The 27504-nt window shown below is 61.8% G+C and overlaps 8 protein-coding genes across 8 annotated transcripts; 6 read left to right on the top strand and 2 right to left on the bottom strand.

Annotated features, from left to right (window-relative positions):
- Positions 1 to 37: 37 nt before the first annotated feature.
- Positions 38 to 1939, top strand: THITE_2110382 (uncharacterized protein). The gene is made up of 6 exons (XM_003650622.1): positions 38 to 117; positions 171 to 240; positions 303 to 331; positions 386 to 822; positions 887 to 1163; positions 1228 to 1939. Exons 2-6 carry the CDS (start codon positions 194 to 196, stop codon positions 1401 to 1403), a joined length of 966 nt encoding a protein of 321 aa, XP_003650670.1. The 5' UTR covers positions 38 to 117; positions 171 to 193; the 3' UTR covers positions 1404 to 1939.
- Positions 1940 to 2326: 387 nt separating this feature from the next.
- THITE_48562 (uncharacterized protein) lies at positions 2327 to 7804 on the top strand (the record flags this gene model as incomplete). Its single annotated transcript, XM_003650621.1, has 6 exons — positions 2327 to 2989; positions 3085 to 3500; positions 3568 to 4264; positions 5327 to 6592; positions 6662 to 7612; positions 7673 to 7804. 6 exons carry the CDS (start codon positions 2327 to 2329, stop codon positions 7802 to 7804), a joined length of 4125 nt encoding a protein of 1374 aa, XP_003650669.1.
- A 645-nt stretch (positions 7805 to 8449) lies between these two features.
- Positions 8450 to 9511, bottom strand: THITE_2142259 (uncharacterized protein; the record flags this gene model as incomplete). Its single annotated transcript, XM_003650620.1, has 2 exons — positions 8450 to 8769; positions 9034 to 9511. 2 exons carry the CDS (start codon positions 9509 to 9511, stop codon positions 8450 to 8452), a joined length of 798 nt encoding a protein of 265 aa, XP_003650668.1.
- A 1027-nt stretch (positions 9512 to 10538) lies between these two features.
- THITE_2142258 (uncharacterized protein) lies at positions 10539 to 12016 on the top strand (the record flags this gene model as incomplete). Its single annotated transcript, XM_003650619.1, has 2 exons — positions 10539 to 11453; positions 11537 to 12016. The coding sequence occupies 2 exons, from the start codon at positions 10539 to 10541 to the stop codon at positions 12014 to 12016; spliced, it is 1395 nt and encodes a 464-aa protein (XP_003650667.1).
- A 1183-nt stretch (positions 12017 to 13199) lies between these two features.
- THITE_2042204 (uncharacterized protein) lies at positions 13200 to 14771 on the bottom strand (the record flags this gene model as incomplete). Its single annotated transcript, XM_003650618.1, has 5 exons — positions 13200 to 13234; positions 13313 to 13440; positions 13519 to 14423; positions 14478 to 14620; positions 14696 to 14771. 5 exons carry the CDS (start codon positions 14769 to 14771, stop codon positions 13200 to 13202), a joined length of 1287 nt encoding a protein of 428 aa, XP_003650666.1.
- Positions 14772 to 17517: 2746 nt separating this feature from the next.
- Positions 17518 to 19410, top strand: THITE_2110373 (uncharacterized protein). The gene is made up of 2 exons (XM_003650617.1): positions 17518 to 18035; positions 18106 to 19410. Exons 1-2 carry the CDS (start codon positions 17662 to 17664, stop codon positions 19235 to 19237), a joined length of 1506 nt encoding a protein of 501 aa, XP_003650665.1. The 5' UTR covers positions 17518 to 17661; the 3' UTR covers positions 19238 to 19410.
- Positions 19411 to 19945: 535 nt separating this feature from the next.
- THITE_115927 (uncharacterized protein) lies at positions 19946 to 24805 on the top strand (the record flags this gene model as incomplete). Its single annotated transcript, XM_003650616.1, has 6 exons — positions 19946 to 20176; positions 20465 to 20489; positions 20708 to 21603; positions 21655 to 23437; positions 23747 to 24013; positions 24135 to 24805. 6 exons carry the CDS (start codon positions 19946 to 19948, stop codon positions 24803 to 24805), a joined length of 3873 nt encoding a protein of 1290 aa, XP_003650664.1.
- Positions 24806 to 26493: 1688 nt separating this feature from the next.
- Positions 26494 to 27458, top strand: THITE_2110372 (uncharacterized protein). Its single transcript, XM_003650615.1, has one exon. It carries the CDS (start codon positions 26742 to 26744, stop codon positions 27369 to 27371), a length of 630 nt encoding a protein of 209 aa, XP_003650663.1. The 5' UTR covers positions 26494 to 26741; the 3' UTR covers positions 27372 to 27458.
- Positions 27459 to 27504: the final 46 nt, after the last annotated feature.

Genomic DNA, 27504 nt, shown 5'->3' with positions numbered 1-27504 from the left:
GAACACCTCAGTGTCTGATTACAAAGCGCCACATGAGTTTCTCACTCCGGGCATCGCAGAGGCTGCGGTTTCTCTTCCCCTCTCCGCAAAAACGGACCGCATTCAGTCTTGGGCAAGGTAATTTTGTCATCTACGGGGTGAAGTGTTTTGCAGTTGGCTGATGTTGCAAGTGAACTGGAGGGCATTCGCAACCATGGCGTCGACGACGGATATCAAGACCTACAAGTTCAACCACTCCATGTAAGTTGCTTACCCCCTTACTTGCTTCGTGATCTGTGACGCTGAACGATTGAACCGGACAGGATTCGGGTCAAGGACCCCAAGGAATCAGGTGGGCATCCCGGCTCCCGTCGTCGGACATGGACGGTCTACTGAATTTCAGCAGTCAAGTTCTACTCCTTCCTGGGCATGTCCCTGATCAAGAAGCTTGAGTTCCCCGAGGCCAAGTTCGACCTGTACTTCCTCGGCTACGACTCGCCCAAGGCTGTGTCGGGCGGCAACAACCTGTGGGACCGCGAAGGCCTGATCGAGCTCACCCACAACTACGGCACCGAGAGCAACCCGGACTACAAGATCAACAACGGCAACGTCGAGCCGTACCGCGGCTTTGGCCACACATGCATCAGCGTCGACAACATCCAGGCCGCCTGCCAGCGCATCGAGGACGCCGGCTACAAGTTCCAGAAGAAGCTGACCGACGGCCGCATGCGCCACATCGCCTTCGCCCTGGACCCAGACGGCTACTGGGTCGAGATCATCGGGCAGAAGCCGCTCGAAGAGACCGAGAATGTGAAGGAGACGAACGTCGAGACGTACCGGATGGTTTGTTCCTTCCGTCTTGCCCTGATGCGGCGTCCCGTGGGTGCTAGCTGACGCCCCGGCGCAGAACCACACCATGATCCGGGTCAAGGACCCCGAGAAGTCGCTCAAGTTCTACCAGGAGGTCCTGGGCATGTCGCTGTTCCGCAAGCACGAGAGCCAGGCGGGCGGCTTCACGCTCTACTTCCTGGGCTACCCGGGAGAGAAGGGCGTGCCTGCCGAGGGCCAGAGCACCGCTGACCGCGAGGGCCTGCTGGAGCTGACGTGGAACCACGGGACGGAGAAGGACGAGAACTTCAGTTACCATGACGGCAACAAGGAGCCCCAGGGCTTCGGCCACATCTGTAAGTTCTTCTCTGCCGGTTGGGGATCTCGCCTTGGGAATTGTTGTTGCTAATCCCGACCCAGGCATCACGGTCGACAATCTCGAGGCCGCCTGTGCCCGGCTCGAGTCGCTCAACGTCAACTGGAAGAAGCGGCTGACGGACGGGCGCATGAAGAACGTCGCCTTCGTGCTGGACCCCGACGGCTACTGGGTCGAGATTGTCCAGAACGAGCGCCTGGCTGGCAAGGCGAACTTCTAAATCTTGTGCGCATGCCGGGGAACGCCATGCGCTTTCCGCGGCGGTGCTGATGGCGGGCGACGGGCGCGTGACTGGATCTGCATTCTTGGCGATGTATGATGGCCAGTTAGGAGTCCTCTTCCCCACGTTCTGAGCTGCACAGGCACTGCAGGAGGGCGAAGCTAAGGGGCTTGCCTGCTTCGGCCAACCAGAGGCTGCGTGCTCAGACAGATTGACAGATTGGGAGTTGTAATGTTGCCCGTTCGACGACTGGCTGCAGATGCCCGCATTAACCAACCGTTGGGGAATGAGGGGTCGGCGTGTGGACGAGGCGTGTTTCAAATGCCAGCTGCATCTGAATAGAGCTCCCGCATAGGTCCACCATTGCATGCGCTCGTGCATGGCCGTGTCCGTGAGAGGCAATGACAATTGCCAGTGGATAATAGAGTGTGGGTGGGACACGGGACGGGGCGACGACAATCACCGACTGGCCGAGAGGATGGTCCGAGAGGTGCCCCTTTTCATCCCCTTTTGATTATGTCATGCTGTCGTCCTCTTCATCGGATGGGTTCATCGGATGGAAGATCGACCAAGCGTCACGCCCCGCTCTCGCGGCCGCTTGCGAGCGTCCCACCCCGGGAGCGCCGGCCGCGCGCACATCCGCAGCTGTTGTGTCTGTATTCCACACTGGATTTGGCCGTCCGCAGCTGCCGTGGGTTGTAGCGCAGGTCACATCCCCTGGGGAGAGAGAGCACGAGTGTGGGCTGCTGGCGGTGATCAAGCTCGCAGAGACCCGGTCCTCCCACGACTTATAACCCAAGTCATCCTCTTCCTGCGTCTGAAGAGCACCTCCCCGTCGAACGCAAGCTGTAACTCAGGAAAACTGACCAAACACCAATATCACAAACCAAAACATCGTCATCAGTCACCACCCACCCACCAAAATGGCCCCCTCTGCCCTCCCCCCAACCCCAAGCCCAACCAACCCCCTTCCCCCCTCTCCCCCCCGCATCCTGGTCCCCGAGAAGCTCTCCCCGGAGGGCCTCGCCCTCCTCCGCGCACAAGGCTACCAAGTGGACACCCCGCCGCCGCCCTTCCCGGCGTCGGAGCTACTTGCGCAGATCGCGGGGTACGACGCGCTGGTGGTGCGGTCCGAAACGAAAGTCACCGCGGCGGTGCTGGCGGCCGCGGCCGCGGCGCCGCTGGGCAGGCTGCGCGTGGTGGCGCGCGCGGGCGTCGGCGTCGACAACATCGACGTCGACGCCGCCACGCGCTGGGGCGTCGTCGTCGTCAACTCGCCCGGCGGCAACGTGCGCGCCGCCGCCGAGCACACCGTCGCGCTGCTCCTGGCCGTCGCGCGGAACGTCGGGCGCGCGGATGCGGGCATGAAGCTTGGTCGCTGGGATAGGGGCAAGTTGGTTGGTGTCGAGGTTGGTGGGAAGACGCTTGGTGTGGTCGGGTTTGGGAAGGTCGGGATGAAGGTTGCTAGGATGGCGAAGGGGTTGGGGATGAGGGTCGTGGTGTTTGATCCGTATGCCAGCGCCGAGGTGGCGGCGCAGGTCGGCGTCGAGGTGAGGGGCGAGTTGGAGGGGTTGTTGCCTGAGGTGGTGGGTGGTTTTCTTTTTGTTGTTTTTGCTTCCCCTCGCCGATTTGGTCTCAGGGGATGGGAGTGTACCCATGGCTGACGCGGTGGCGTAAACAGGACTTCTTGACGGTGCATACGCCGCTGCTGGCGAGCACGGCGAACTTGATCGGGGAAAAGGAGCTGCGGTCTATGAAGAAAACGGCGAGGGTGCTGAACGTGGCGAGGGGCGGCGTGTACAACGAGGAGGCGCTGCTCAGGGCGCTGGACGAGGGGTGGATCGCGGGCGCCGGGCTGGACGTGTTCACGTCGGAGCCGCCGGTCGAGGGATCGGTCGCGGCGAGGCTGGCGGCGCACCCCAAGGTGGTAAGCACCCCCCACCTCGGGGCGAGCACCGTCGAGGCGCAGGAGAACGTCTCGATGGACGTGTGCAAGCAGGTGGTCGAGGTCCTCCGGGGCGGCCTGCCCACGGCAGCGGTGAATGCCCCGTTGATCCTTCCCGAGGAATACCGCCGGCTGCAACCGTTTGTCAGACTGTACGCTGCCTTCTCTTTTCCTCATTCCCTCTGCCCGCCTTTCGCCGAATGTACTGACCTTCCACAGCATCGAGCGCATGGGCAGCCTCTACACGCAGCATTTTGCCGGCGCACGCGGCGGCAAGGTGGGCGGCCGGCGTTTCGAGCTCGTGTACCGCGGCGAGCTGGCGGGCGTGAGCACGACGCGGCCGCTCTTTGCCGCGCTGGTCAAGGGCCTGCTGAGCTCCATCAGCAGCCTCGGCGGGCGGGACGTCAACATGGTCAACGCGACGCTCCTCGCCAAGGAGCGCGGCATCGCCATCGACGAGAAGCACGTACGCGACGTCGGGGCGGCGCCCACGTATGCCAGCGCCGTCACGCTGCGCAGCCTGCGCACCGAGGAGGAGGCCGGCGGCAGCTCGGCGGGAGAGCAGGTCATCGAGGGCTACGTGAGCGGCAACGCCGTGTTCATCTCGAAGCTGGACCGCTTCGCGGCCAACTTCCAGCCCGAGGGCACGCTGCTGGTGCTGCACAACTACGACGAGCCGGGCAAGATCGGGAACGTCGGCATGGTATTGGGCCGGCACGGGGTCAACATCAACTTCATGCAGGTCGCGGCCTTGGAGGGCGAGGCAAAGTCGGCTCCTGTCCTGGACGGGCCTGTGGGATCAGGGAACGCTCATGTCGCGAACGAGGCGCTCATGATCCTGGGCGTGGCCGGAGACGTCACCGAGGAGGTGCTCGGGGAGCTAGGCAGGTCCGAGGGTATCCTGGACGTCAGCCTCGTCCGACTGTAGCGCGAGATCTGTCTGTGCCGCGGCTGCGTGCTATATGATGGATTCTTCCAAACAGTTTTTTGTTTGGACTCGAGATCACACAACCCGACTCACGGTAGGATTGCCCGACGTCTGTTGCCGAGTTCGATAACGAATCTAGGTATTTCAACTGCCGAACTTGATTTTTTTTTTTCTTTTTCTTTTTGTCTCTCTGCCTGGCTTGGGCAACATGAGACTACCGAAGCAGCTTCATACCGAACAAAAGCGCCTGAAATACAACTCCAACGACCCAACATGGTGACGAAAGTGGTAAGTGAGCAGTGTAAGTGGCCAAGGGTTAGGGTTCGCTCATCGAAATCTTCGAGCTTGCAGATGTTTGGCAGGTTTCCCATGGTTATAGCGGATGTAGTGTATGCTCTTTTCTTTTTCTTTTTCTTTCCTTTTCTCTTTTTCTGCTGCAGCATTGGTGGTGTGCACAAAGTCAGAACGGGCGCCTAGTAGTCATGCTGCTATAGTGACTGACACAGTATATGGTCAGCATGTTGATGCGACTGTGCTTCGGAGCATTCTTCCCTGTGGACGTACGGAACAGGTAGTTAAGGAAAGCGTAAGACTATGGCTGACGGGGAAGATAAGGGAACTCTGTAACTTTTCCATTCTTTGGTTCATGATAACGCGAGGGACAGTACTGTGTAAGCGCTCGCATTCAGGGCTATCGCACTGTGCGCGCTTGCACTCCTGCGCTACTGGCTCCTGATGTGTGACGCGAAGGCGGGGCAGGCGGGACCCTTACAGGGGACCCTGACAGGGTAAGGTCGGGTCGAGCCGCTGTCTCGGGACGCAATTGTAAATTCATTCACGCTTTCTCATCTCCATGACAGACGCACATCCAGTCCCATTTCCGCCCGGTCGTGTTCTGTGCCTCATGGGCTGGTCGCCGGGCCACACAGCATTGGCCATCTCGATTCGAATCCATCCTAGCTCAGATCAACCCCCCTTGGCCCGTGACGCGTGACGTGACGTGACGTGTGACGCGTGCCTGGGTTTCCTGGTTTAACGTATCTGGGGGAGCTGGGAGAGAACCGCCACGCACCATGCCTGAGATTCCCTGGGGCCGAGAAAGGAAGAAAGAAAGTTATGGACTTGCCGACATTGTCAGACGCGGAAGCTGAAGGTGGCCGCAGACTTCCCGGGCCGCCCAGGGGAGGGGGACCGTCTCAGTCACCCGGGCCGCGGACACGGTCGCTTTCAGACGGAGGCGCAGGCGGAGTCGGAGTCGGAGCAGGCACACCACGGCTTTCACCCGCGCCGCACATCATCGAGGCCGCACGCCACCAGTCAAAGGACGACATCGCCATCCGTGATTGTGACTGCGACCGTGACCGTGATCGCGACTGTGGCTCTGAGAGGGACCACCACGAACACAGTGTGTCCTCGCTGCCCTCCACGCCTGTCCGCGCCGGGTTTCCTCTCCGGGGCCAGCAGCTGCACTTGCGGCAGCCGGCTGGCGTGCTGGACACTGCACCTGCCTCGTCCGCAAGTCAACCTGCCGGTGCCCACGTCAGAACGGTGGCGCCGCTGTCGCCGAAACTCGAGCACATCTACGCCTCGCCTTCGCCCACGAATTTTCTGCCCCGTCGGTCCCGTGGCTTGGACTTTTCCCGTGCGGCCACCAGCCTGCACCACTCGACTCTCGCCGACCAGGCATCCCCCGACTCTTCACCCACCATCGGCTCGCGCGCCATGAACATCCCCGGCGCCCGCGCCGCCGACTATGGCGGCCCCGAGCAGAGCTCAACATCGCTGTGGTCCATGATGGGCGACCAGGAGCGCATGCAGATCTCGAGTTCGTTGGGGAGCACCAGCCAGGCCATCTTGGATTCGTCGTCCAGCTCCGACGATGACATCATGATGGATGAAGACATGGACGACGCCTATGTCACCACCCCCAGCCTGCAGAAGCTCGGCATGCCTGCCGCCATGGGCACCCCGTGGATGCCCGCCTCTCCCGCCGTCATCAATCTGCCCAGTTTCCAGCAGCGCCAGCGCCAGCGCCAGCGGAAGCCGCCCAGGAAGAGAGTACGCGGCCCGCTGGGTTTGGGGTTCCAGTCGCCTGCTGCTCCCGGCATCACTTCGAGGTCGCCGCCCAATAGCTTCCTCGCGCCGAATGACATGTCGCCCCATGCCAGGCGCGAGAGCATCAGCTGGGCGGCGAACCAACTGCACATATCCGGCAACGAGAGCGACGACAACCACAGCCGCCAGCTGGACAGCGTCGAAAGCCCCTTGCGACCGAGCATTGTCCGGCGCGCCGTCACGCGGCGAGGGAACCTGTTGGTATGTTGTACTCCCCTCTATCTCTTTTCTTTCTTCGGCTTCTGAGCTCAAGCCTCAAACCCTCGACAGCCCAAAACAAAGGGGTTTGCGCGTATCCGCGCTGCCCTTGCGGAGGAGAGCGCCCCCATTGAGGCCGAGTTCCGCCGCGAGGCCGAGGTCGTCCGCCAGGTCCGCGAGAGCGACAGGAACTTCGAGCTCCGACAGCCGCCGCCTCACTCGGTAGCCTCGACTGCGCTCTCGAGCCCTAATCTAGCAACCCACGACAGCATGGACGAGATGGTGGACGACATGATGGTGATAGACCCGAGCGCCAGCGCCCTGGGGCTCGCCGGGTCCTTCAAACAGCACGCCATGAAGAACTCCAAGGGCAGGGCCTTCTGGGACACCTTCTCGGACACCAGCAGCACCGGCGGCGGCACGCAGCGCGTCACCCCTCCGCCGCCGCCGGCCGGCCTCGCGCGCGCCTCCTCGACGGGTCTCTCACTCGAGGACGTCAACATGGACTCGCCCTCGGCCAGCTCCAACGGCGGCGCCAGCCAAACCAACCCGTTCGCCCTCCCCGGCGGCGGCACGCAAACCTCCACAGGCAGCAGCAGCGGCTCCGGCAGCGGCACCCCGCTCGGCCCAGCCACAACCACCACTCAACCCCACGCCCCGTCCCTCACGGCCCACACCACCACCCCTCTCTCGAACAGCAGGGAAGCCGCCACCACCACCCCCAGCCTGGCCGAGGTGAACCGGCGCGTGAGCATCCTCAAGCGCTGCCGCGCCGCCGACGACGACCTGGACCCGGTCAGCATCAAGCGCCGCGCCGTCAGCCCGGGCATGAGCGTGCACAACTCGCCCGTCATGCAGTCGCCGCTGCAGCGCGACGCGGCGCCGTGGGGGCCGCCCGCCGCCAGCAGCAGCGGCAGCAGCAACAGCGGCAGCGGCAGCGGCAGCGGCAGCGGCAGCAGCAGCAGCGCGGGGGGCGGCATGGCGTCGCGGCCCGGGAGCGTCGGCGGGGATAGCACCTCCGGCGTGCCCGCCGGTATCAGGGGCGGGGGCAGCGGGAGTCTGAGCAGCGGGGCGGCGAGTGAGAGTGGGAGTGTCTATGGCGGCGGCGGCGGGCGGGCTGGTGCTGCGGGGCCTGGTGCCGGCGGGAAGGGGCGGGTCGGGTTCCAGGGCATGGCGGAGACCAATGACGGGATTACGAGGCTTAGTATTGAGTGAGTGAGTGAGTGAGTGAGTGAGTGAGTGAGTGAGCCTTTGGTCGGTTGTCTCGTTGTCGTTGCTACAACTTTTTTTTTCTTTTTCCTCCTGGACGGGGGCAATATATCCGCAAACGGAGGAGGAGCCTGGCGTACATGGCGTTGAGCGTGGGTTTTCCGTTCGTCGGCCTGGTCATCTTCTCACGGCGTTCATTCACGGCGTTGGCTACACCGGTTCTGGGAGGCTTTATTGGCGCCTTTACTCTGCCTCAAGAAGGCGTCACACAGATGGTACATCAGTTGTGGTCTCGGGCGTTTCTTGGCTTAGTCGTCCAAACGGGTGGCGGTAGTTAGATGTAACAAGCTTCTGCGCTCGCTTCGCTGCGCTTTAACTACCTAGCTAGCTTTGGAGCCGACACAGGTTGTTTAACCTAGCCAACAGCGTCTCCATCAAGCAGCCGTGTCCTAAACAATGCGGATCCCACAGCACCCATCCGACCAGCTTTATACCACTATTCCCCCGGCTCATCAATCCAACTCATCTCAACCCCCCTATCCCCCTTCTCTTCTCTTTTGTTTTTTTCTCTTCTCCTCCTTCCCACCTAAACCCTCGTAATCCAAACCCCATTTTCCCCATCCCTCCCGTGTAACACGCAGCATCACTCACTCACCCCTCCACTCCCACCGCCGCCGCACTACCGTTCGCGGTCCCAGCAACCCCGCTCCCGCTCCCGCTCCTGCTGTCAATCCCAATCCCGATCCCCTCCTCGGGCACGTACAGCCCGCCCAGCCGCTCGTCCAGCCACCGCGCCAGCTCCTCCACCTGCCGCCGCATCTGCGCCGCGCTGCTGTTGCTGCTGCTGCTGCTGCCGCCGCCGCTGCTGCTGCCCGGCACGGTGGTGGCCGCGCTGGCACCGCTGGCGACCGAGGCGCCGCCTGCCGTGTGCGTTGACAGGATGGAGGCTTCGGAGGGGGAGCCTGCTGCTGCTGTTGGGGCGAGCGTTGATGGCGGGGGGATGGGGGTTGTGGGGGTTCGTGCGGGCGCTGGCTGCGCTGGTGGCGGTGGGGGTTCGGCTGGGGTGGAGAGCAGAGGGGTGGGATGGAGGTTGGAGGCGGCTGCGGTCGTGGTGGAGGCGGTGGTGGCGGTCGTGGGAGCTTGCTCGGCGGTCGTCGGGGAGATGGGAGAGGTCGCGTCGTCTGGGGCTTGGATCTGGGATGTCTGGTCCGGCGTTGGCGTCGTCGGCACGGGACTGCGGCTGGGGCGGGTGTTGTGCGGCGTGGGCGGGGTCGGCGTGTGCCGCCCAGCGGCCGCCGCTGTTCCCTCGCTTCCGCCCATGCAGATGAAAAGCATGCCGCAACGCAAGCGGCGAATGACGAACACGGCGCCGCTGTCGAGCTGCACCGTCACCGTCGGCGGGTGCCTGCCGCTCTTGGGCGTCCGGACCGTGCTCCCCGGGGGAAGCGTCGCCGAGGCAGCGCCGGGTGCGGCGGGCGCGGCGTGCGCTGGGCCCTGGAGGGCCCAGAGCGAGGCCGCAACGGCGGCCTGACGGCGCAGGGCGCTCGCGGGCAGGCTGCTAGCGTGGGCGAGCAGGCTGCCGGCCGGCGTGGTCAGCATGGCTGAGTGGATGTGGGCCGACAGGTTCGCGCGCAGAAATGCCGTGACGCGCTTCGTTAAGAGGAGCGGCGGCGACGGCGGCATCTGCATCTGCGTCTGCGTCGTGCGCGACATGGTTGCGGCTTGCGCGGGAGGAGGCTCGGGAGTCGGGGCGTGGGAGGAATGTGAATAAATGTACCACGGCCGTGGTCCGTTGTCGCTTGCCCGTCCGTTGTCAGGACACTGACCTGAGGTGTTCTCGAGGTGGGGTTGGAGGGCCATAGTGGGGCCACAGCGGAGCGAGCTCGGCTACGGGTACTTATCGATAGCACGGCGCTAACTAGCCCCGGTCCCACATCACAGTGTCATTTGCGGCGGGTCGACCACTGTCATGTTTCCACCTGCACAGGCTGCGGATGTTTTGAATCAACGCCATTCATGGCATTCTTGGACCGCGCTAGTTAATGCCAGGCATGACTCCTCCCGTGCTAATCCCACGCAGCCTGTTTATCTGTTTCGGGAGCTCCAGGGAGGAGATGCACGTGCTGAAGAGGCGAGCTGCAGCACCGAGTTGTACTTCTCGTACATGTTGTACTCCGCGATGCCTGGACTGCTGCATCTTCAGGGGCTTGATTCGGCCGAAAGCCACAGATGGACACGGGGCTCGACTAGGTCTCATAATAGAAGACAAAACAAGAAGGGAAAAACATGAATGCCAACAGCCGTTGACGCTCCAAGTTCACATCAACCGCAACCGTCTGTGCCGGGAAAGGGGGCTTGGTGTGACTCGGACCTCTTTGTCTGCACCGCATTGTCCCATGGCCTCGACTCCGAGCCTTTTACCAATGCGCCATCAACGAGTGAGTTTGCTGATGTAAAGACCTACAGGATAGAGGCCATTGTCTCCATGCTCCCGGAACTGGAATGTCGCCCGCTAGCAAGCAGGCAAACAAAGGGACGCCCTCGCAAGCAGCAGCACGCATTCCAGTCCGGCGACAGCTCCCACCTCGAAGTTCCCAAACAAAACAACGCGGACTGCTAGCTTCCCGGGTTCTCACTCTTCCAACCCGCTCGAACCAGACCAGGCGGCCTTCTCGGCTCGTTGGATCATATCCCACCACCACCAAGACAACGCTGCCCATCATACAGACAGCGAATAGCCATGGGGCCCTCCAAACCCGCCTACGCGATCTACAAGCCGCTCGCCAACGGCGACTTCCTCGTCCGCCGCACCACCGACGGCGCCATCTTCCTAGGCCGGCCGCTCGTCCCGGATCCCACTCCGACCACGCCCGGCCGCGCCAAAACCGCCGAGCTCATCCGCCGCGGCGCCGCCCGCCCCGCCGCCAACCTCCTCAACCACGAAAACCTCGTCTCCATCCACGACGAGCTGGTCACCCTGTCCTTCCGCGGCCCGCCCCCCGCTCCCAAGTCCCGCTCCCGCCCTCTCTCTCTCCCGCTCTTCCTCTCCTCCCCCTCCACCTCCGCCGACGATCCAGACCCCCACCCCGCCGCCGCGACTGCCACGCGCATGCTCCTCTGGGACTGGAACGACGCTGGCACGCTGCAGGGCGTGTTGGATGGGTACGCCGCCGCTGGGGAAGAGGAGGTCGCCGCTACCGGCGGCTTCCTGCCCGAGTCGTTCGTCTGGCATGTCGCGCTGTCCTTGCTGCGCGCACTGCAGTGGCTGCATGAGGGGATCAGGGAGACGTATGATGCTGTTGCTGTTGCGCCGTCGGGGGTTTCTGCTGCTGGTGGTGGTGATGGGGGGGATAGGTATGACGGGAGGAAGAGGTGGTGGAAGAGGGTGAGGGGCACGACGGCGCCCGAGCCGGATTGGATGCCGGTTCTGCATCGCGATGTGACGGCCGCGAACGTGTTCCTGCAGCTGCCGCGCGGCGTAGAGACGTACGGCGCGGTGAAGCTGGGGAATTTTGCGCGCTGCTGGGTGTCCGGGAGCGTCAGCAAGTCCAGGGAGACGCCGGTGGTGGCGATGGAGAGCGACGATGAGGTGTCGCTTGGAGAGCTGAGGGAGTCGAGGGCGCGGTGGATGAGAGACGGCTTGGGGCTGGATAAGGTCGGTGTCCGTTGTTCTGACACCCCTTTACCCTTGCGGGCGTATTTGGCCCCTGAGTTTACCACGGCGCTGACAGGCAACAGTCACACCGCCCTTACACGCAGGGGAGCGAGTTGTTCGCCTTGGGGGCGCTGCTCTACCACATGATGTGCGGCCGCCCACTACCGCCGTCCGAGGAGTGCCCCAACTGTGGGTGCATCCACGTCACCAACAACGACGCGGCCGAGTACAGCGTCTGTGACCACGACTGCGTCGAGGACGTCAACACCGACGAGGTCTTCGGCCCGCTGGCCAGCTACACGGCGGGTCTGAAGCACCTGGCCTCGCTGCTCCTGCGGTTGAATCGCAGCGAAGAGTGGCGGGCGAGTGCGGTCCTGGACCTGGCCTGGGTGGGGTTCGAGCACTGGGCGGCTAACACCGAGGACGGACGGTCCTATCGAGACATCTTCGACGACATCTGGTTTCGGAAGCAGAATCTCGCCCGGCTCAAGAAGCGGCATCGAGAGGCGGAGAAAGAGGAGGCGGACCTGATGGAGATAGACGGCGACGTTCTGGTTGTGTAGGCTGTACGAGTATCCAGGCGTTCGAGATGTTGATGAGTAAAGGGAATATTCGCTTACTGCTCAATGAAATGCTGCGTTTCTACCTCCTCCAGCGAGTGAACGGAAGTAGGACCTTTAAAGATTGATCCGTGACAACTACTGACAGAACAGGGGCCGCACGACCATAATGCTTCAGGAGAGAACGGCAGTATGAGAGCGAGTCGGGCACAAGGCTCGTAAAACCACGACGGCGCCGCGGACATCTGTGACCGTCACGCTCATCAGCGGCCTTGGGGAGAGTTAGATCTTTCATGTCATCCTCGGCCAGGCAGGGTGAACTGCCCCTGAACACCACTCCCAGGCAACCTGTTTCGCTTACAGACTAAAACCTACATGGGTATTTCCCTAGAAATACGCTTAAGCCCGAAGCAGACGACATCGAATGCATTATCAGGCAGTCCGGCTGAGACTGAGAGCTCTCTTAGGCGTGACCACCAGGATACCGTGGCATCTCGCTCGCCCGCGGCGAGCGTTGATGGGAAAAGACTCCGAGCCATGCTTGGTGAATCCGTCAGCATTCTGTCGCACCTAGCCTCTGTATTCTCGCTTGGCCGAGCTTTCGCCGTACCCTCCTTCTCCGCCTTCTCCTCCTTTTCCGGGAAACGAGGGTCTCGTGGCTTGCCATGAGGCTGAGTACATACTACGGCATGACCTCAGTGCCGTGTAGACACCGAGACATATTCTGTCCAGGGTCCCGAATGCCTTGTATTTGATTCGAGTTTTTCTTTCTCTTGTTCCTACATGGGGAACTGTTATGCCCGCCGGAGTCATTTCAACTTCTATTGGTCGTTTAACATGGTTCCGCATCCTCGTCTCTATGTTGGTCGGCTCTCTATCCCCTGTTACGGAGACAAGACACGGCTCTCATGGAGCTTGCACTACAACAAAGTCCGAAGGAGAAAGAAGAGGAGAGCAAAGTGGTAAGGACCGGCTGCCAGAACCCCATACTAGCTCCATTAACGAATGCTCGTCCTGAACGAGCGCCTCGCGTCAACAGCGTGTTCGTATTTCCCGATCTTGTCTCACTGCGGTGGGCCAGTAGGTAGGAAGGCCGAGTAAAGAAAGGAGCTCTGACTATGTATGGCCTTGGGTTGCCAGCTTTGACACGGTACAGACCTGCGCGCTCCCAGATCGGCGCCGCGATTTAGGCGAAGGCGCCGACGATGGACATGCCAATTGCTGCAAAAAAAAAAACAAGTCAGGATTCCTGTTGCGATAACCGTACTGCAAGCCACGAGGGAGTTTGGTGCGTCTCACCTCCGAGAATGACACAGCCAAACGCCAGTATCCGGTCCTTCTTGGTCAGCGTCGCGTTGGCTTCCTCGGACAGGAAATCTGCCGCGAGCAGGTCGACAAGAGCAGCGTAGAGGAGGAGGCCGGCCGAGCTGGACAAGACTCGTGTCAGCTACAAAAGCCGGTGCAGTTTGCCGATGAGTTTTCAGCAAGGCCGGGGCCCCACTCACATAGCATTGAACACGCCGACGATGATCAGGCCGAACGCGCTGTTCGGGTCGTACGAGTCCCTGGCAATCAGCCCGATGGCCTGGCCGATCGGGGCGGTGGTGCCGAAGGCGACGACGAGCAGCCACGGGCGGATGCTGCGGCGCGGGTAGGGGACGGCGGCGATGCGCGATCCGAGCCCGAGGCCCTCGAACACCTGGTGGAAGAGGATGGCGATCAGCAGGACGACGAAGCCGTCGATGGTGATGGAGACGGTCATGCCGACGAAGACCGAGTGGAACAGGATGCCGCCCTCGAGCAGCGTGATGTTCAGCGACATCATGCGGTACACGTGCGGGTCCACCGCCTGTCCGGTTTCCAGGTCGATGTACGGCGAGTCGGCGACGGCGGTCGGTGTTGTCTCGGTGACTGTGATCTGCTGCTGCTTGGCGAACGCGTCGGCCTGCTGCTGCTGCTGCTGCTGCTGCTGCCGTATCGACTTGATCATGTTGAGCATCTCGAGCCTCTGCCGGACGTACTGCTCGTAGAAGACGACGAACCAAGGCGGCATCTCGGACTGGACGGCGAACTCGCCACCATCGCCGACCGGGTCCGCGAGCTGCTGGTCCCTGACCTTCTCGTCGTACATCTTTTGTGCCCTTTTCTTCTCGAGCTCGACGTCTTCAACCTCGAAATCCGAATTGGCCGTGTACCTGGGAGGCCGCGGCGGCGGGGAAGAGGCACGCGTCACAAAGCCCGTTGGGCCGCCGTGAGAGTGACCGCCCATCTTGCTGTTGAGGTACATCTCGATGATGAAGAGGCAGAACATCGAGGCCATCATGATCACACCAGGCATGGGCGGGTACTTGTCAGTGAACAGATCCGGGAGGCACGGATCCAACAGATTGCCAAACGCCGTGGGGAGCAGCTGTTCTACCGTCAGTTCCTCGTTCAGTCCGCCGCCAGGGAGTGTGCTTCTCACGTGGACGAACGCCGTTGCGATCAGGACGCCGGTGCCGAAGTGCTTGCTGACGAAGAAGACCCTCGTTGGCACCTTGACCCATTTGACCTTCTTTGCGACAACGGGGAAGCCGGCGCCAGCTATCGAAGCCGCCAGGACCAGGACTGGACAAGCATGTCAGTTGAAACCCCTATACCTGTGAACGGGGGGTAAACGCGCTCCGTCTTTTCTTGACTTACACAAACCCAAAACGTGGAGGCCGAGGTCGTACTCGCCCACCTCCTTGCCGCTGCCACACGCCGGCTTCCCACCCATGGGATCCATCTCCATGTCCGCCATCGTCATGTTCATGCTCTCGGCCATGGTGTACGGTCTCTGAAGGAGTGTTACGAGCGTTGTTGATGTGCTCTATTTTCGGCGAGGGAAGGGCAGCTCCAGGCTCCTCCCCAGGACGGAAACGCGGCCGTGTTTCTGAGAAATAAGACCAGCGAAGCCGTCCAGCGGCTTCGAACTAAGAGAAGCAGAGAAGAGAAAAAGTGAATGAGCGGTACGGGAGTGTTCGGCCCAACCATCCAGAGACAGCGAGAGGCAGAAGACGAGGGAGAGGAAGGTCGGGAAGGCAAACGGCACAACAAGACAAACGGCTAGGGAAAGGCGGAAAGAAACAAGCCCTGGTTGACGGAGCCAGTCAGAGTTCGGGCGACCCTAAGAAGACGCCAAGAGGCGAAAGAAAGGCCTGGACGTCTTGAGTATGCGACGCATCTTGGCGTCGATCGCCAGAGCTTGGAGGAGCCAGGTTGCGCCGCGAGTCGTGCTCTGCGGTGCTCTGCGAGCAACAGGGGCAACTCGGTCACAGGATGAGCAGCGAGCACCCCGGCGGCGGTCACGGCGCAGGGACGGAGAGCAAGAAACTTTGTTATGAATATTGTCTCTTGGAGATGGACATATCGTTGCTGCTGGATGTACGTGCATACATGGCTTAGAAGTTTGGACGCTCTTGAGACTCTCGTCTGTCCATCTAGTTCAACTCGATGTGGAAGCGTTTCCCCATTTCCAAAGTCCAAACGCCAGCCGAGCATCAATCGCCAAGGCCGGGCCCGGGCATGACGGCAAGGCCAGGGTAGTTACTGCGGCAGTTGGCCGGCCCCGCCGTATTAAGCTCGGCGAGGCCCGGACTCGACATGCCTGTCTTCACATGTCGACTGCTGGTGTAGAACAGGGCAAGTGGTGGCGCGGCTGAACCTTGTAGATGGCGAATTTGGCAGGCGTTTTGAAGAGATGTGAAACGGGCCCACCTTTTTGGCACACTCACTGTCCACTACGCCTCGGGAGCTGCTGCCGGTCGTCCGCTCGGGCGATTTTGGGGCGATTCGATGCGGAGGTAGTGGGGCCGGGCCCGCTCCGTGCCGTCTCGGGTTGTGTGCTGCCGAGCAAACGCTCAATGCAACAGAAAACATCGAAGCGTCACGGAAATTTCCGTTTCGATCGGCCTGGCCGTCTCTAGCCTGAATTGGCTTGGAGATCCGCGTCATCGAGAGGTTCCTCTTAGTCAATGTGCCTCTCCGTTGAACAGCCGGCAACACTTGCGTTGCTTGAACAGGCAGTCCAGACTGCAGCAAGATATCTATGTTCGGCAGGGGGAAGATCTGCATGTGCCGGCCAGCGTGAAGATGGCTCCCTCGATATTTCCGTACGTGCCCGTGCAAGGGCCGGCTCGAACTGGAAGACGAATAACGGCTTGCCCAAGGAACCAACGCTCCACCAGTTGGGAATTAGTACCAAGAGCCGGCTCGGCATTTGCAATCCATGTGTACGCTGTCGAGTTGCAAGACGACCAATGCTCACCTGTAACTCTTGGCATCTTGTCGGGTGCAGATCCCGTGGGCGTGTGCAACAGACAATCTTCGGGGCATTCCATTGCCGTCCGGTCGAAACATTTGGTGAACCGGCCGCGTGGGGAATCCTGGGAGGAATAGAACCGCTGTGACCCAATGGCCCATACTGACCAGACCAGGTCACGGCTCTTCCATGCACGGAAGCTTGAGGAGCTTCTCAGACAACCTGTGGCCGCACCAACCTGACCGAACAGTAACGTTATAAACAGTACACAGTATTCCATGCATGGTAGGCACACTTCTTCTCGGTGCCTTCCGCGGGTTATGTGGTGCTCGGTGTCCCGAGAAACGGACGTGACTCGGTTGTTCATAGAGGATGATCGGGTCGTTCACGACCACGCCGGCGAGCACCGTTGCTTGGCCTTGGCTTCAATCGTGCGGTCCCGGAAGTTGGGAAGCCCAGAACACGCACCCTTGGTGGTTGCTGAAACTTGACGCCCAGATTGCGCCAAGACGCGATTTGGAATTTCTGTTCATCGAACACGCACGCTGCTTGAGAAGGCTTCGAAGGTCTTGGATGTAAACGCCGGATCGACCTTGGCATCCGGACGAAGCAGAATCGACAGGCCGTCCCAGACATGGTGTTGCTGGATCCAATCACGCAATGCTCCTGCGGTGTGGTCTCGGGCATATTTTTTCGTCATCAGGCTCCTCAATGATCGCAATGATTGACTTAGCACCTTCGGTGGCACGACCGACGGCGTCAGTATTTTCACTTCAGACTCCTCTGAAGTCGAGTTCGGCCCTCGGGTGAGGTGAGGCACCGTGTAGGCAAGGAACGCTGCACGAGGATATCATTAAGGGAGGAGTTCGATCCATGCTCCTCGAAGCTAACCAATACCAAAAACTCTCATAAAATACAAAAAAAAAAAAGAAAAAAAAGAAAAAGGTGGACGGCGAACTCGGGGAGAAATGAAGAAGGTTTGTGCTCTGAATGTCAACCCAAGGATTTGCAGTATTTGAGCAAAACGAAGCGCGCTCCAAGGGATAAGCAGAAGGCAGAGAAGTCTTTATGGGGATGAGTGTAGGACGTAACAGCGAGAAATGTATTCCGTACCAGGTAGTGTAGGTACCTAATCACCAATTGAAGGGCCGTGATTGGTGACAAAGGCCGCGGAAATGGAATTTCAGCGGCATTAGTTAGTGGGGCTCACCACGTGGGGACATGCGCAGGAGCTCTCCGAATGGTGGGCTGATCTCCCGGCCGATTTTCGAGGAAAACAAAGATCTGATTACCGTCCGATGTGAGCTCGACACGGCACAGGAGAGCTGCCACCAACAACCGCCATCGCCGGCGCGAAGCCACGACCATGGCCTTCTTCCAGCTCGGCCTGCGCAGGGCCGCTGCGCAGCTGCCCAGGGCGGCAGTTGCCTGCGGGCCGTGTCTGCTGCGGCAGCAGGTTCCGGCCGCTCCGGCATCGCGCGTCCTGAAGCTCGTCAGAGCAGCAAGGCACTTCAACTCGACCGCGACCGAGCCGAAGAGCCCGCTCGGGTCTCTGGCCAACGATATCTCGAAGGCGGCGCGGTCCCCACCGCAGCAAACAGCGTCCGCACGCAGCTCGGGGAAATCGTCGTCCTTTCCCGAGACGAATGCGAAGGTGGTGGGCTACTGGCTTGTGGGCAGCGCCGTGAGCGTCTTCGGCATCGTGGTCTGGGGAGGCTTGACGAGGCTGACGGAGTCCGGGTACGTTGATGGCTGCCCCGAATGCGTATGCGTGGGGGCCAGGAACGGGACTAATCAATTGAGAGCGTAGACTGAGCATCACGGAATGGAAGCCCGTGACAGGCGCTCTGCCGCCCATGTCCGACGCCGACTGGCAGTCTGAATTCGACAAGTACCGCGCGTCTCCCGAATTCAAGCTTCTCAACCCCCACATGGACCTCGCCGAGTTCAAGAAGATCTACTTCATGGAGTGGGCGCACCGCCTATGGGGCCGCTTCATTGGTCTCTCTTTTGTGATACCGACCGTCTATTTTATCGCCCGCCGTCGGGTGACTCCCCGGATGGCCGCCAATCTTGTCGGTATCTCGGGCCTCATCGGCTTCCAAGGCTTCATCGGATGGTGGATGGTCAAGTCCGGGTTGAAAGATGATCTGTTCGCGCCTGGCTCTCACCCTCGCGTCAGCCAGTACCGTTTGACGGTGCACCTCGCTACCGCCTTCATCTGTTACGCCTGGATGCTTCTCTCTGGCCTCGGCGTCCTTCGGACGCACCGGCTCCTGCGCGACCCGGAAACAGCCGCCAAGAGCCTTGCTGCGCTACAATCGCCCACGTTGAGGGTCCTTCGCGGATCTGTTGCGGCCCTGACGGTGCTCATTTTCACCACCGTTCTCTCGGGCGCCCTCGTTGCCGGCCTGGACGCCGGCCTTATCTACAACGAGTTCCCCAAGATGGGCAACGGCTACGCGCCGCCCAAGTCGGAGCTCTTCGACAGATTCTACTGCCGCAAGGAAGACGGGTCCGACCTGTGGTGGCGCAACATGCTCGAGAACCCGTCGCTCGTCCAACTCGACCACCGCATCCTCGCCATGACGACCTTCACCGCCGTGGTGGTGCTGTATGCCTACAGCCGGACGGGCAGGATCAAGGCCGCGATGCCCAGGGACGTGCGCAGGGGCGTTACCGGCCTCCTGCACCTTGTTCTGACGCAGCTTACGCTCGGCCTTGGGACGCTGCTGTACATGGTTCCCATCTCGCTTGCGGCTGCCCATCAGGCGGGTGCGCTAGGCCTTCTGACCGGGGCGCTGGTTCTGGGCCATCGCCTCCGCGTGCCCAGGGCGACGCAGGCGCTGGTGCAGAAGGCGCTGCACTCGCCTGCTAGGATGCAAGCGGACGCCATGAGCTCGAAGCTCCTGAAGAGGATCGCCGAGAAGAACAGCGCTTAGACGGCGCCGGCGCGCGGGTCGTTGGCGATGGATCGTCACCGGCGCAGTGCCGGGAGTGTGCATAGACCCTTGTATGATATGATGGACGCGGACATATACCCCCAAGCTTCGCCTGTCTCAACCCAGTTGTAAGAAAACGGCGCCCTGTGTAACGATAGGACATTTGGAAAGAAGCAATTCGACTCCGGTGCTTGCGTTCTTGTTTCCTCCACTCTCCGAGCGGGCTTCACAGCTCACCGGTATACCTCGGCCAATATGGGCCCATTGTTATAGCATGAAGCGAAGCAATGAACCCAACAGCAAACTTGCAGAAGCTGCCGCGTGAACGATCCCACTTTTATTGGGGATGCTTAATCATCCGAGAAACGTTACTTTGCACGTCTTTCTCACAGCTTCTTACGTATCCGTGGTTCGACAGTCTGATCTGCCGGCGCTGTTCATCATCCTTCGTCGCATGTCCCTCCATCTTTGCACCAGGACTCTTCAACCCAAGGCCACTGAATCTCAGAACTTACTAAGCCAACTCGCCACCCCCAGGCGCCTGACGGAGGCACAAAAACACCCGCCACTCGCACCGGTGTCTCTCCACCAATACATCCATACACTACGCCACTTACACCAAACCGCCCTAAGCGGTGCATGACACCCAGGCGCATCCAGCAGCTACTTCCAAAGAAGGACAAAGATAAAAGATAAACAAAAAAGTGGATGTGCTTCGAGTGGAAGAACCGGTTCGCCTGCGGCCACGTCGGCTTCAACAAGGTCGAGCGCTGCGAGCGCCTCGGCGCCGGCTGCTTCGGCCCGGACGGCTCCGAGCGGTTCGTCGACGTCGACGCGCCGTGCTACGACTGCCGCGCGCGCCAGCTGCGGCTGCAGCAGCAGCAGCACGAGGCGCTGGCCACGGATGATCCGTTCCGGCGGCGGCGGCGGAAGAGCGGGGTGAGGTGATAGCAACAGGAGGAGGAGGAGGAGGAGGAGGAGAAGGAGAAGGAGGTTGGGCCTGCGTGCGCCAGCGGGGAAGGGGGTGGGAAGGGAACCGGGCGTGTGAAGGAGGGGGATGTGGATTCGGGGTGGTGATTCTGTGTGTGTGTGTGCTTGGCTTCTTGGTTGATGATGGGCTTCGATGGAAGGGGAAGGATGAGCCTGCAGGATACCCAGTGGCGAGGTTGGAATGGGCGTTACGGCGCAGTGTTACTGCTGTATCATGCATTTGTGTGAAGTACGGAGGGAGTGACGGATTATGGTCCCCATCGTAAGTTACTTTTCAGCCGACGCCAGCTGGCAAGGTGCCGAGGCTTTTAAGTGCTCCACGTGATTTCGCGAGGCTCCCGCGTGAGACGCTGCCTCAGTGGCTGCATCATCTCCCGGAGCAGAGCAGGCACGGCGCAGCATCCGCCGCGCAAAGGCCACTCAAACGGCGGTGTGCCGCTCGGACGAAATTTTGACACAATCTTTTTGCTCTTGGTCGAGGGATGGCGGGCAGAAAGCGCAGTGCGCCTGCCGACAGCAGCCCAAGGACCACGCGCTCCAGCGCGAGGGTCGCAGCCCAAAATGCCGTCTCGCGGTCCAGCCCGAGGCGGACAACCGCAGGCAGAGATGACGCCGTGCCTGACGTGTACCGCGAGATGCTGGCCGCCGCGAGGGCCGAGATGTCCGCCCATGATCCCGTGGTCTCCCAGCGGCCCTTGAAACGCAAGCGGCCGGGGGAGGGACGCCCCGCGCGAGCCGAACCGCCAACGGCGACGGCGACTGCTGCTAAGTCCGGCGACTTCGGCAATCGAAATCCCGAGAACCTGGCCTCTGATGATGCCTCCGATGACGGCCTCGTCGAGTTCGAGGATGTCGCCGTGCCGACGCCCGCAGTCCAGACGATCCTGCGGGAGTCGGACGACGAAGAGGACGACGAGGACGACGACGAAATCGACTTCGAAGACGTAGCAATTGAGCCCGTATCGTCGTCAGCTTCGGGGGTTGTCGGAGGGCCCCAGGGACTGAACCTGGACCTATCCGCCCACATGGCGTCCATGGCCCCGCGCCGTGCGTCTCGTCGCAAGGCCATCAGTAAAGATGAGAAGGAGCGCCGCATCCTGATCCACAAAATGCATCTGGCCTGTCTTCTTGCACATGTTGAACTCAGAAACCGGTGGTGCAATGACCGCGATGTCCAGGACGCCCTGCGGCCGCTGCTGCCCCAGAAGACGGTGGCCGCCTTAATCCCCCGAGCCAGTCTCAACCAATTCGGGCGCACCGAGTCGTTGAGGAAAGGTCTTCAGGAGGCGAAAGACCTGTTCAAGCTGAAATATTCCATCACCGAGCGCGGGTTGCGGAGGGCCCTGTGGGCTGAGGATGAAGAACAGCTCAAAGATGTATGTAGGCTTCACTCAAGCCCTTGCCGGGCTGAGCTAATAGCTTTACAGTACCAACTCCCCGACGACATCGAATCCACCCTAGACAAGAGTGACTTCCTCGAGGCGGCCAAGACGCTCCAGGGCTCCCGCGACGTGGGTGCTCAGCTGTTCTGTGCTATGCTCCGATCCGTCGGAGTCGAGACCCGACTGGTCTGCTCGCTGCAGCCTCTGTCCTTCGCGCCCGGCGCCCCTTCAATGCCGAAGCAACGGAAATCTCAAACACCCCAGAAACAGCCCTCCAGGGCCGAACTATACGCAGCAGCAGTGGCAAAACACGAGACAAAGCTTCCCGAGTTCCAAGCCGGCGCCACAACGCCTTCTCCCCGCCGACGACTCGGCCACCCGCACGCCGCCGCCTTCCACATCCCATCCGTGAGTGGACCCTCACATTCTCAGTCTGCGTCCGCGCCCGACACTCCCAGGAAGATCCGCGGCGAGTCTCCCTTCCCGGTGTATTGGGTCGAAGTCCTCGACGTCGCCCACCAAAAGTGGCACCCGGTCGACCCTCTTGTCACCTGCACGCAGTGGAAACCGCGCGCGCTCGAACCGCCCGCATCCGACATCAACAACTGCCTGAGCTACGTAATCGCCTTCGAAGCCGACTCCAGCGCGCGCGACGTCACCCGCCGCTACGCCAAGGCGTACAACTCTAAGACCCGCAAGCTGCGCATCGACGGCGCCGTCAGCACCACCACCACCACCACCACAACAACAACAACAACAGCAACCCCGGGAAACCCAACACCCCTCGACAACGCCCGCTGGTACCACCGCCTGCTGCGGCGCTACGCCCGCCCCGTGCCGACCGACCTGGACCAGATCGAGCGCAACGAGCTGGCCGCCGAGGAGGCGCGCGAGCCGATGCCGCGCAACGTGGCCGACTTCAAGGACCACCCGGTCTACGCGCTGGAGCGCCACCTGCGCCGCCACGAGGTGCTGGCGCCGGGCGCGCAGGCCATCGGCACCGTCAGCGCGGGCGCCCGCGCGCCGCTCGAGCGCATCTATCGCCGCGCCGACGTCAAGGTGGCGCGCTCGAGGGAGCGTTGGTATCGCTTGGGCCGGGTGGTTCGGGACGGGGAGGAGCCGGTCAAGAGTCTGGTGAGGAAGAGGAGAGGAGGCCGGGTAAAAATAGGTGGGGATGAGGAGGAGGAAGAAGAAGATGATGATGATCCGGATAGGGTCGGGTTGTTCGGCGATGCCGCGCCGGGGAGTGTGCCGCTGTACCTGCTGGAGCAGACCGAGGCGTATGTGCCGCCGCCGGTGGTGAACGGGCGGGTGCCGAAGAACAAGTTCGGGAATCTGGACCTGTACGTGCCGAGCATGGTCCCCCGCGGCGGCGTGCATGTCGCGCACGAGCGGGCGGCGCAGGCGGCGTTCATCTTGGGCGTGGACTATGCGCCTGCCCTGACCGGGTTTGAGTTCAGGGGCAGGCACGGCACGGCGGTGCTGAATGGCGTGGTGGTCCCGGAGGAGGCCGCCGAGGCGGTGCGCGCCGTGATTCAGGGGCTGGAGGATATGGAGGCCGAGGAGGAGCAGGAGAGGAGGACGAGGACGGCGCTGCGCATGTGGAGCCGCTTCTTGAAGGGGCTGAGGATCAGGGAGAGAATCTGGGCCGGGGTGGATGAGGCGGAGGAGGCGGAGGCGGAAGCCGAGAGGCGGCGGGAAGCAGAAGGCAAAGGGAAGGGGAAAGAGCCGGAAGGGCAGGATGTCGGCATGGCAGATGCCATGAGTGACGAGGAGGTCGGAGGTGGAGGGTTCTTTGTGCCGGATGAGGAGGACGACGCGGATGACGGTGGAGGCGGCGGATTTCTGGTGGAATGATTACAGGATATCCGAATTTCTGAACCCAAAGAGCAGCGCCTGGCGGGCAGATGGTGCTAGATCGCAGCTTGCCGCTTGGCGTTTTGGATAGACGCATTTCCGACAACATGCTGACACTCCGATGGGCAGTCCTGCTTGCTACCCGTGAGACTCTCGACTCGCTTGGTCACCAGGCGGGCCCCTTGGCAGGCCGATAAAATTCCGGTGCGGGATCCTTGCTCCGTGGGCTGCTTTCTTTCTACAACTAAAGTAGCCACCATCATGAAAACGACAAAACCAGACAGGACCCCATTTTTGAAGAACCGAGAGCAAATGGGCTCCAAAGCGAAGACCCAACCCTCGCAACCACCAGTGCCCGCCAACTGGCCGGCCCACATCCGCTACCTCACACGGGCCTCTTACTCACCGTATCTTACCCCGGCCCACCTCCGCGCCCTCCGCACCCGGCCGGCGGCAGACCCATCCGACCCGGTCTTGGAGATCCCCCGCAATCTCAAGCCGGGCCCGTGCCCGTCGGTGCGCATCGTCCCGATCATCGACCCGAACCGTACGCCACCACCACCCTTTCTCCCCCCACCAGCCAATCCCACCATTTCCGCAGTAACTCACTCAACCACGTAACATCAACGGACACTAAAAAAATTAACTATCTGTACGTGCAAATCCAGACCCCGCCTACGGCCAAGCAGGCCTCTTCGCGACCCGCGACCTCGCGCCGGGCGAGTTGATCCTGCCCTACCTGGGCGAGGTGCACGTCGGCACGCCGCCGTTCGGCCGCCAGCCATCGGGCTCGGGCTCCGATGACCGCGACAAACGCGACAACATGTACTGCAACCGTGGCGGCGCCGGCGCCGGCGCCGGCGCCGACGACTACGACTACGCCGCGTCGGACTACGACCTGTGGCTGGACCGCGACGCCGACCTGGCCGTCGACGCGGCGCGCGCGGGCAACGAGGCGCGCTTCATCAACGACTACCGCGGCGTGCCCCTGCCGCAGCCGCAGCCGCAGCCGCAGCCGCGGTTGGAGGGTCTAGGCCGGGCGCAGGGCCGGGACGGGGGCCGGAGCGGGGGGAGGCCGCAGCGGCGCAGGCCGAACGCCGAGTTCAGGGTCGTCTGGGATCCGCGCGTCGGCGAGCGCTGCATGGCTGTGTTCGTGCTGCCTGCGGGCAAGAGGGCCGTCGGTAGGGCCAGGACGGTCGGGATTGCGCGCGGCGAGGAGGTGTTGGTTAGTTATGGGAAGGGGTTTTGGCAGGGCCGGAAGGGGGTGGGAGAGGGCGACGAGGAGGAGGAAGGGGGGCTGGTTGAGGAAGGGGAAGGGGGCCCGGCGGATGTAAAGTAGGCGAGGATTTGAACGAGGGTTCTTTCTTCTTGTCTGCTGTGGAAACGGGCGGAGAGAAAGTCAGTTTTTTTTTCCTATGCAGACACCCTCTATCATTAATTACCCGACGTAGCTGAGAAGGCGCTGGCGGAGCCGTTGCCAGCTGGATTAGATATAACATACAGCCCCGAGCGCTCACGTTCACCGTTACCTGATCAACCCCCTTGACTAAATTTCAGCTGCTGCTCGCTGTCGGTCGAAGCAGCTAGCCTCAAAGCATATCCGCCTACGAGGTGCAGGGAATCTTCTGACAACCGCGCCGCGTTGTTCTGGCCGTCACGCACATAGTCCTGTACATTCTACGTGACAGAAGTTCGGGCGGTCGACTCGCTCGGATCCCTTCGAGTGTGAAAGGAGTGTTGAGTTCTTTCCCGGCTGTTTTGCTGCCTATTCAGTGTCGGCTGGTCCGTGGGAAGGTCGTGGGCTAGTTTATGACATCACTCGGTGCGGTGTTGTGGTTGAACTTGACCGACGTAACCGAACGTCTGGAATCCAGAGTACGGAGTACGGTAACTTAAATAACACTATGTGGGGCATAAGCCGGGCAAGCTTCCAGCCAATCATGGACGTGAGGGGCAGCGAAAGTGGGCCTGGCCTCACTGTGGTGCTACACAACATACCATCTACACCAGATGCATCGACAACTTACACAAGCTCATAAACCCAGATTTACGCATAGTCAACGATAAGCCACTGCCGTACGCAATTCATCGCGACGCTTATTGCCCGCCAACAGCCCTCGAATTCGCACCCACACCAGCCTGCCGTCAGCAATGGACCCCCCTCCGCCGCCAGCCCCGCCATCGAACGACTCGCAACGCCCAACCACAGCCTCGACCCCCCCATCCACGACTCCCAAATCAACAACAACCCCCGCCATTCCCTCCTTCCCGGGGCTGGCCGTCCTCTCACCATCCAAGTCCCACACCTTCCGCCCGCCCATCAAACAGATCCACACGGGCGCCGACCTCCCCCATTTCCTCTCCTCCCTCGCCTACCGCGACATCGGCCTCTTCCTCCTGCAGCTCAACCGCGCGCTGTGCCCGCGCATCCAACCCCAGCACCCCGAGTCCGGAGATGGCAACGACACCGGCAAGACCGATGCCACAGATAACACCAGCAGCACCCGCCCACCACCCGAAGCCGGCGCCGGCGCCGGCGCGGGCGGCCGCCGCCGCCCCAAAGTCCGCACCTTCCCCCTCGACGCCGTGCTGCCCGGCACCGCCGAGCCGCCCGCCGTCGTCCGCCTGCGCGACATGCTCCGCGCGCTCGAGGAGATGGTCTCGGAGGCGCCGCCGGAGCCGGGCCCGCGCCGGTTCGGCAACCCCAGCTTCCGCCGCTGGCACGCCCTGCTCGCCGAACGGGTCGACGGGCTGCTCACGGATGCCGTGGGCGGGATCGTTGCTGGTTTGGGGTGGGGGACGGCGGAAAAGGAGGAGGAGGAGGAGGAGGAAAGGGAAGGGGAGAAGGAGAAGGAGCAAGGCTGGCTGGGGGAGGTGAAGGCGTATTTGCTCGGGGCGTTTGGCAGTGCGCAGCGGTTGGATTATGGCACGGGGCATGAGCTGAGCTTTTTGGCTTTTTTGGGCGCGCTGTGGAAATTGGGCGTTTTTGGGGCCGGCGGTGGCGACGGTCGAGAGGATGGGGAGGTGGAGCGGCGTGTGGTGCTCGGCGTGTTTGAGCCGTGAGTTGACCTTCGACCTGTGTTGATGATTTGGAGTAGGAGGGGGAGAGGTGCTGATGGGAATGCAGATACTTCAAGGTCGTCCGTCGGTTGATCCTGACGTACAATCTCGAGCCGGCCGGATCGCACGGCGTGTGGGGATTGGACGACCACTCGTTTCTGCCCTACATCTTCGGCTCGGCCCAGTTCACTCGGCCCATCACCGAGGCGGAGCCCATGCCGCTGGAGGGCTCGGTGCCCGGCGCCCCGCGGCCGTCGGACGTGACCAAGCCCGCGCAGGTCGAGCTCTACCGCGGCTCGAACATGTACTTCTCGGCCATCGGCTTCATCAACGACGTCAAGAAGGGCCCGTTCTGGGAGCACTCCCCCATCCTGTTCGACGTCTCCGGCATCAAGGACGGTTGGGGCAAGATCAACAAGGGCATGATCAAGATGTTCAACGCCGAGGTGCTCTCCAAGTTCCCCGTCGTGCAGCACTTCCCGTTCGGGTCGCTCTTCTCCTGGGACCTCGATCCGGAGGCAGCAGCGCCAGCGACGTCTGTGCATGTGGCGACCTATGGGCAGGCGACAACATCAAACGTCCCTGCGGCTGGGAGCGGTTCCGGTACAGCGGCGCCGTGGGCGCAGGCGACCAGAATGCCTGGCAGACCGGCTGGCGTGCCTCCAGGTCCCGGAATCCCGTACTCGAGGGCGCCGTGGGCTGGGACGGGGAGCTCGGGGCCTACGATGCCCAGGGGCGGGGTCCCTGATACTGGGCCGCCACCTCCGGCCTCGTTTCCCAGGGGCACACCGGGAACAGCAAGCAACCAGTTTTCTGTGACGAAGGCGCCATGGGCGAGCAGTTGATTAGCACGTTCCCTCCGTGCTCGATGGGAAGTTGGGCGTCAGTCGATTGTAGAGGTCCAGGAAAGCGACATCCGTCTCATACATGATTTGCTCAGCGAACTCCCCTCCCTCTTCGTCATGAACCTACATCTCG

This window comes from Thermothielavioides terrestris, chromosome 1, assembly GCF_000226115.1.
Source record: "Thermothielavioides terrestris NRRL 8126 chromosome 1, complete sequence".
NCBI lineage: Eukaryota > Fungi > Ascomycota > Sordariomycetes > Sordariales > Chaetomiaceae > Thermothielavioides > Thermothielavioides terrestris.
Note: the sequence above shows the minus strand (reverse complement) of the source record. Positions and strands in the feature narration are given on the sequence as shown.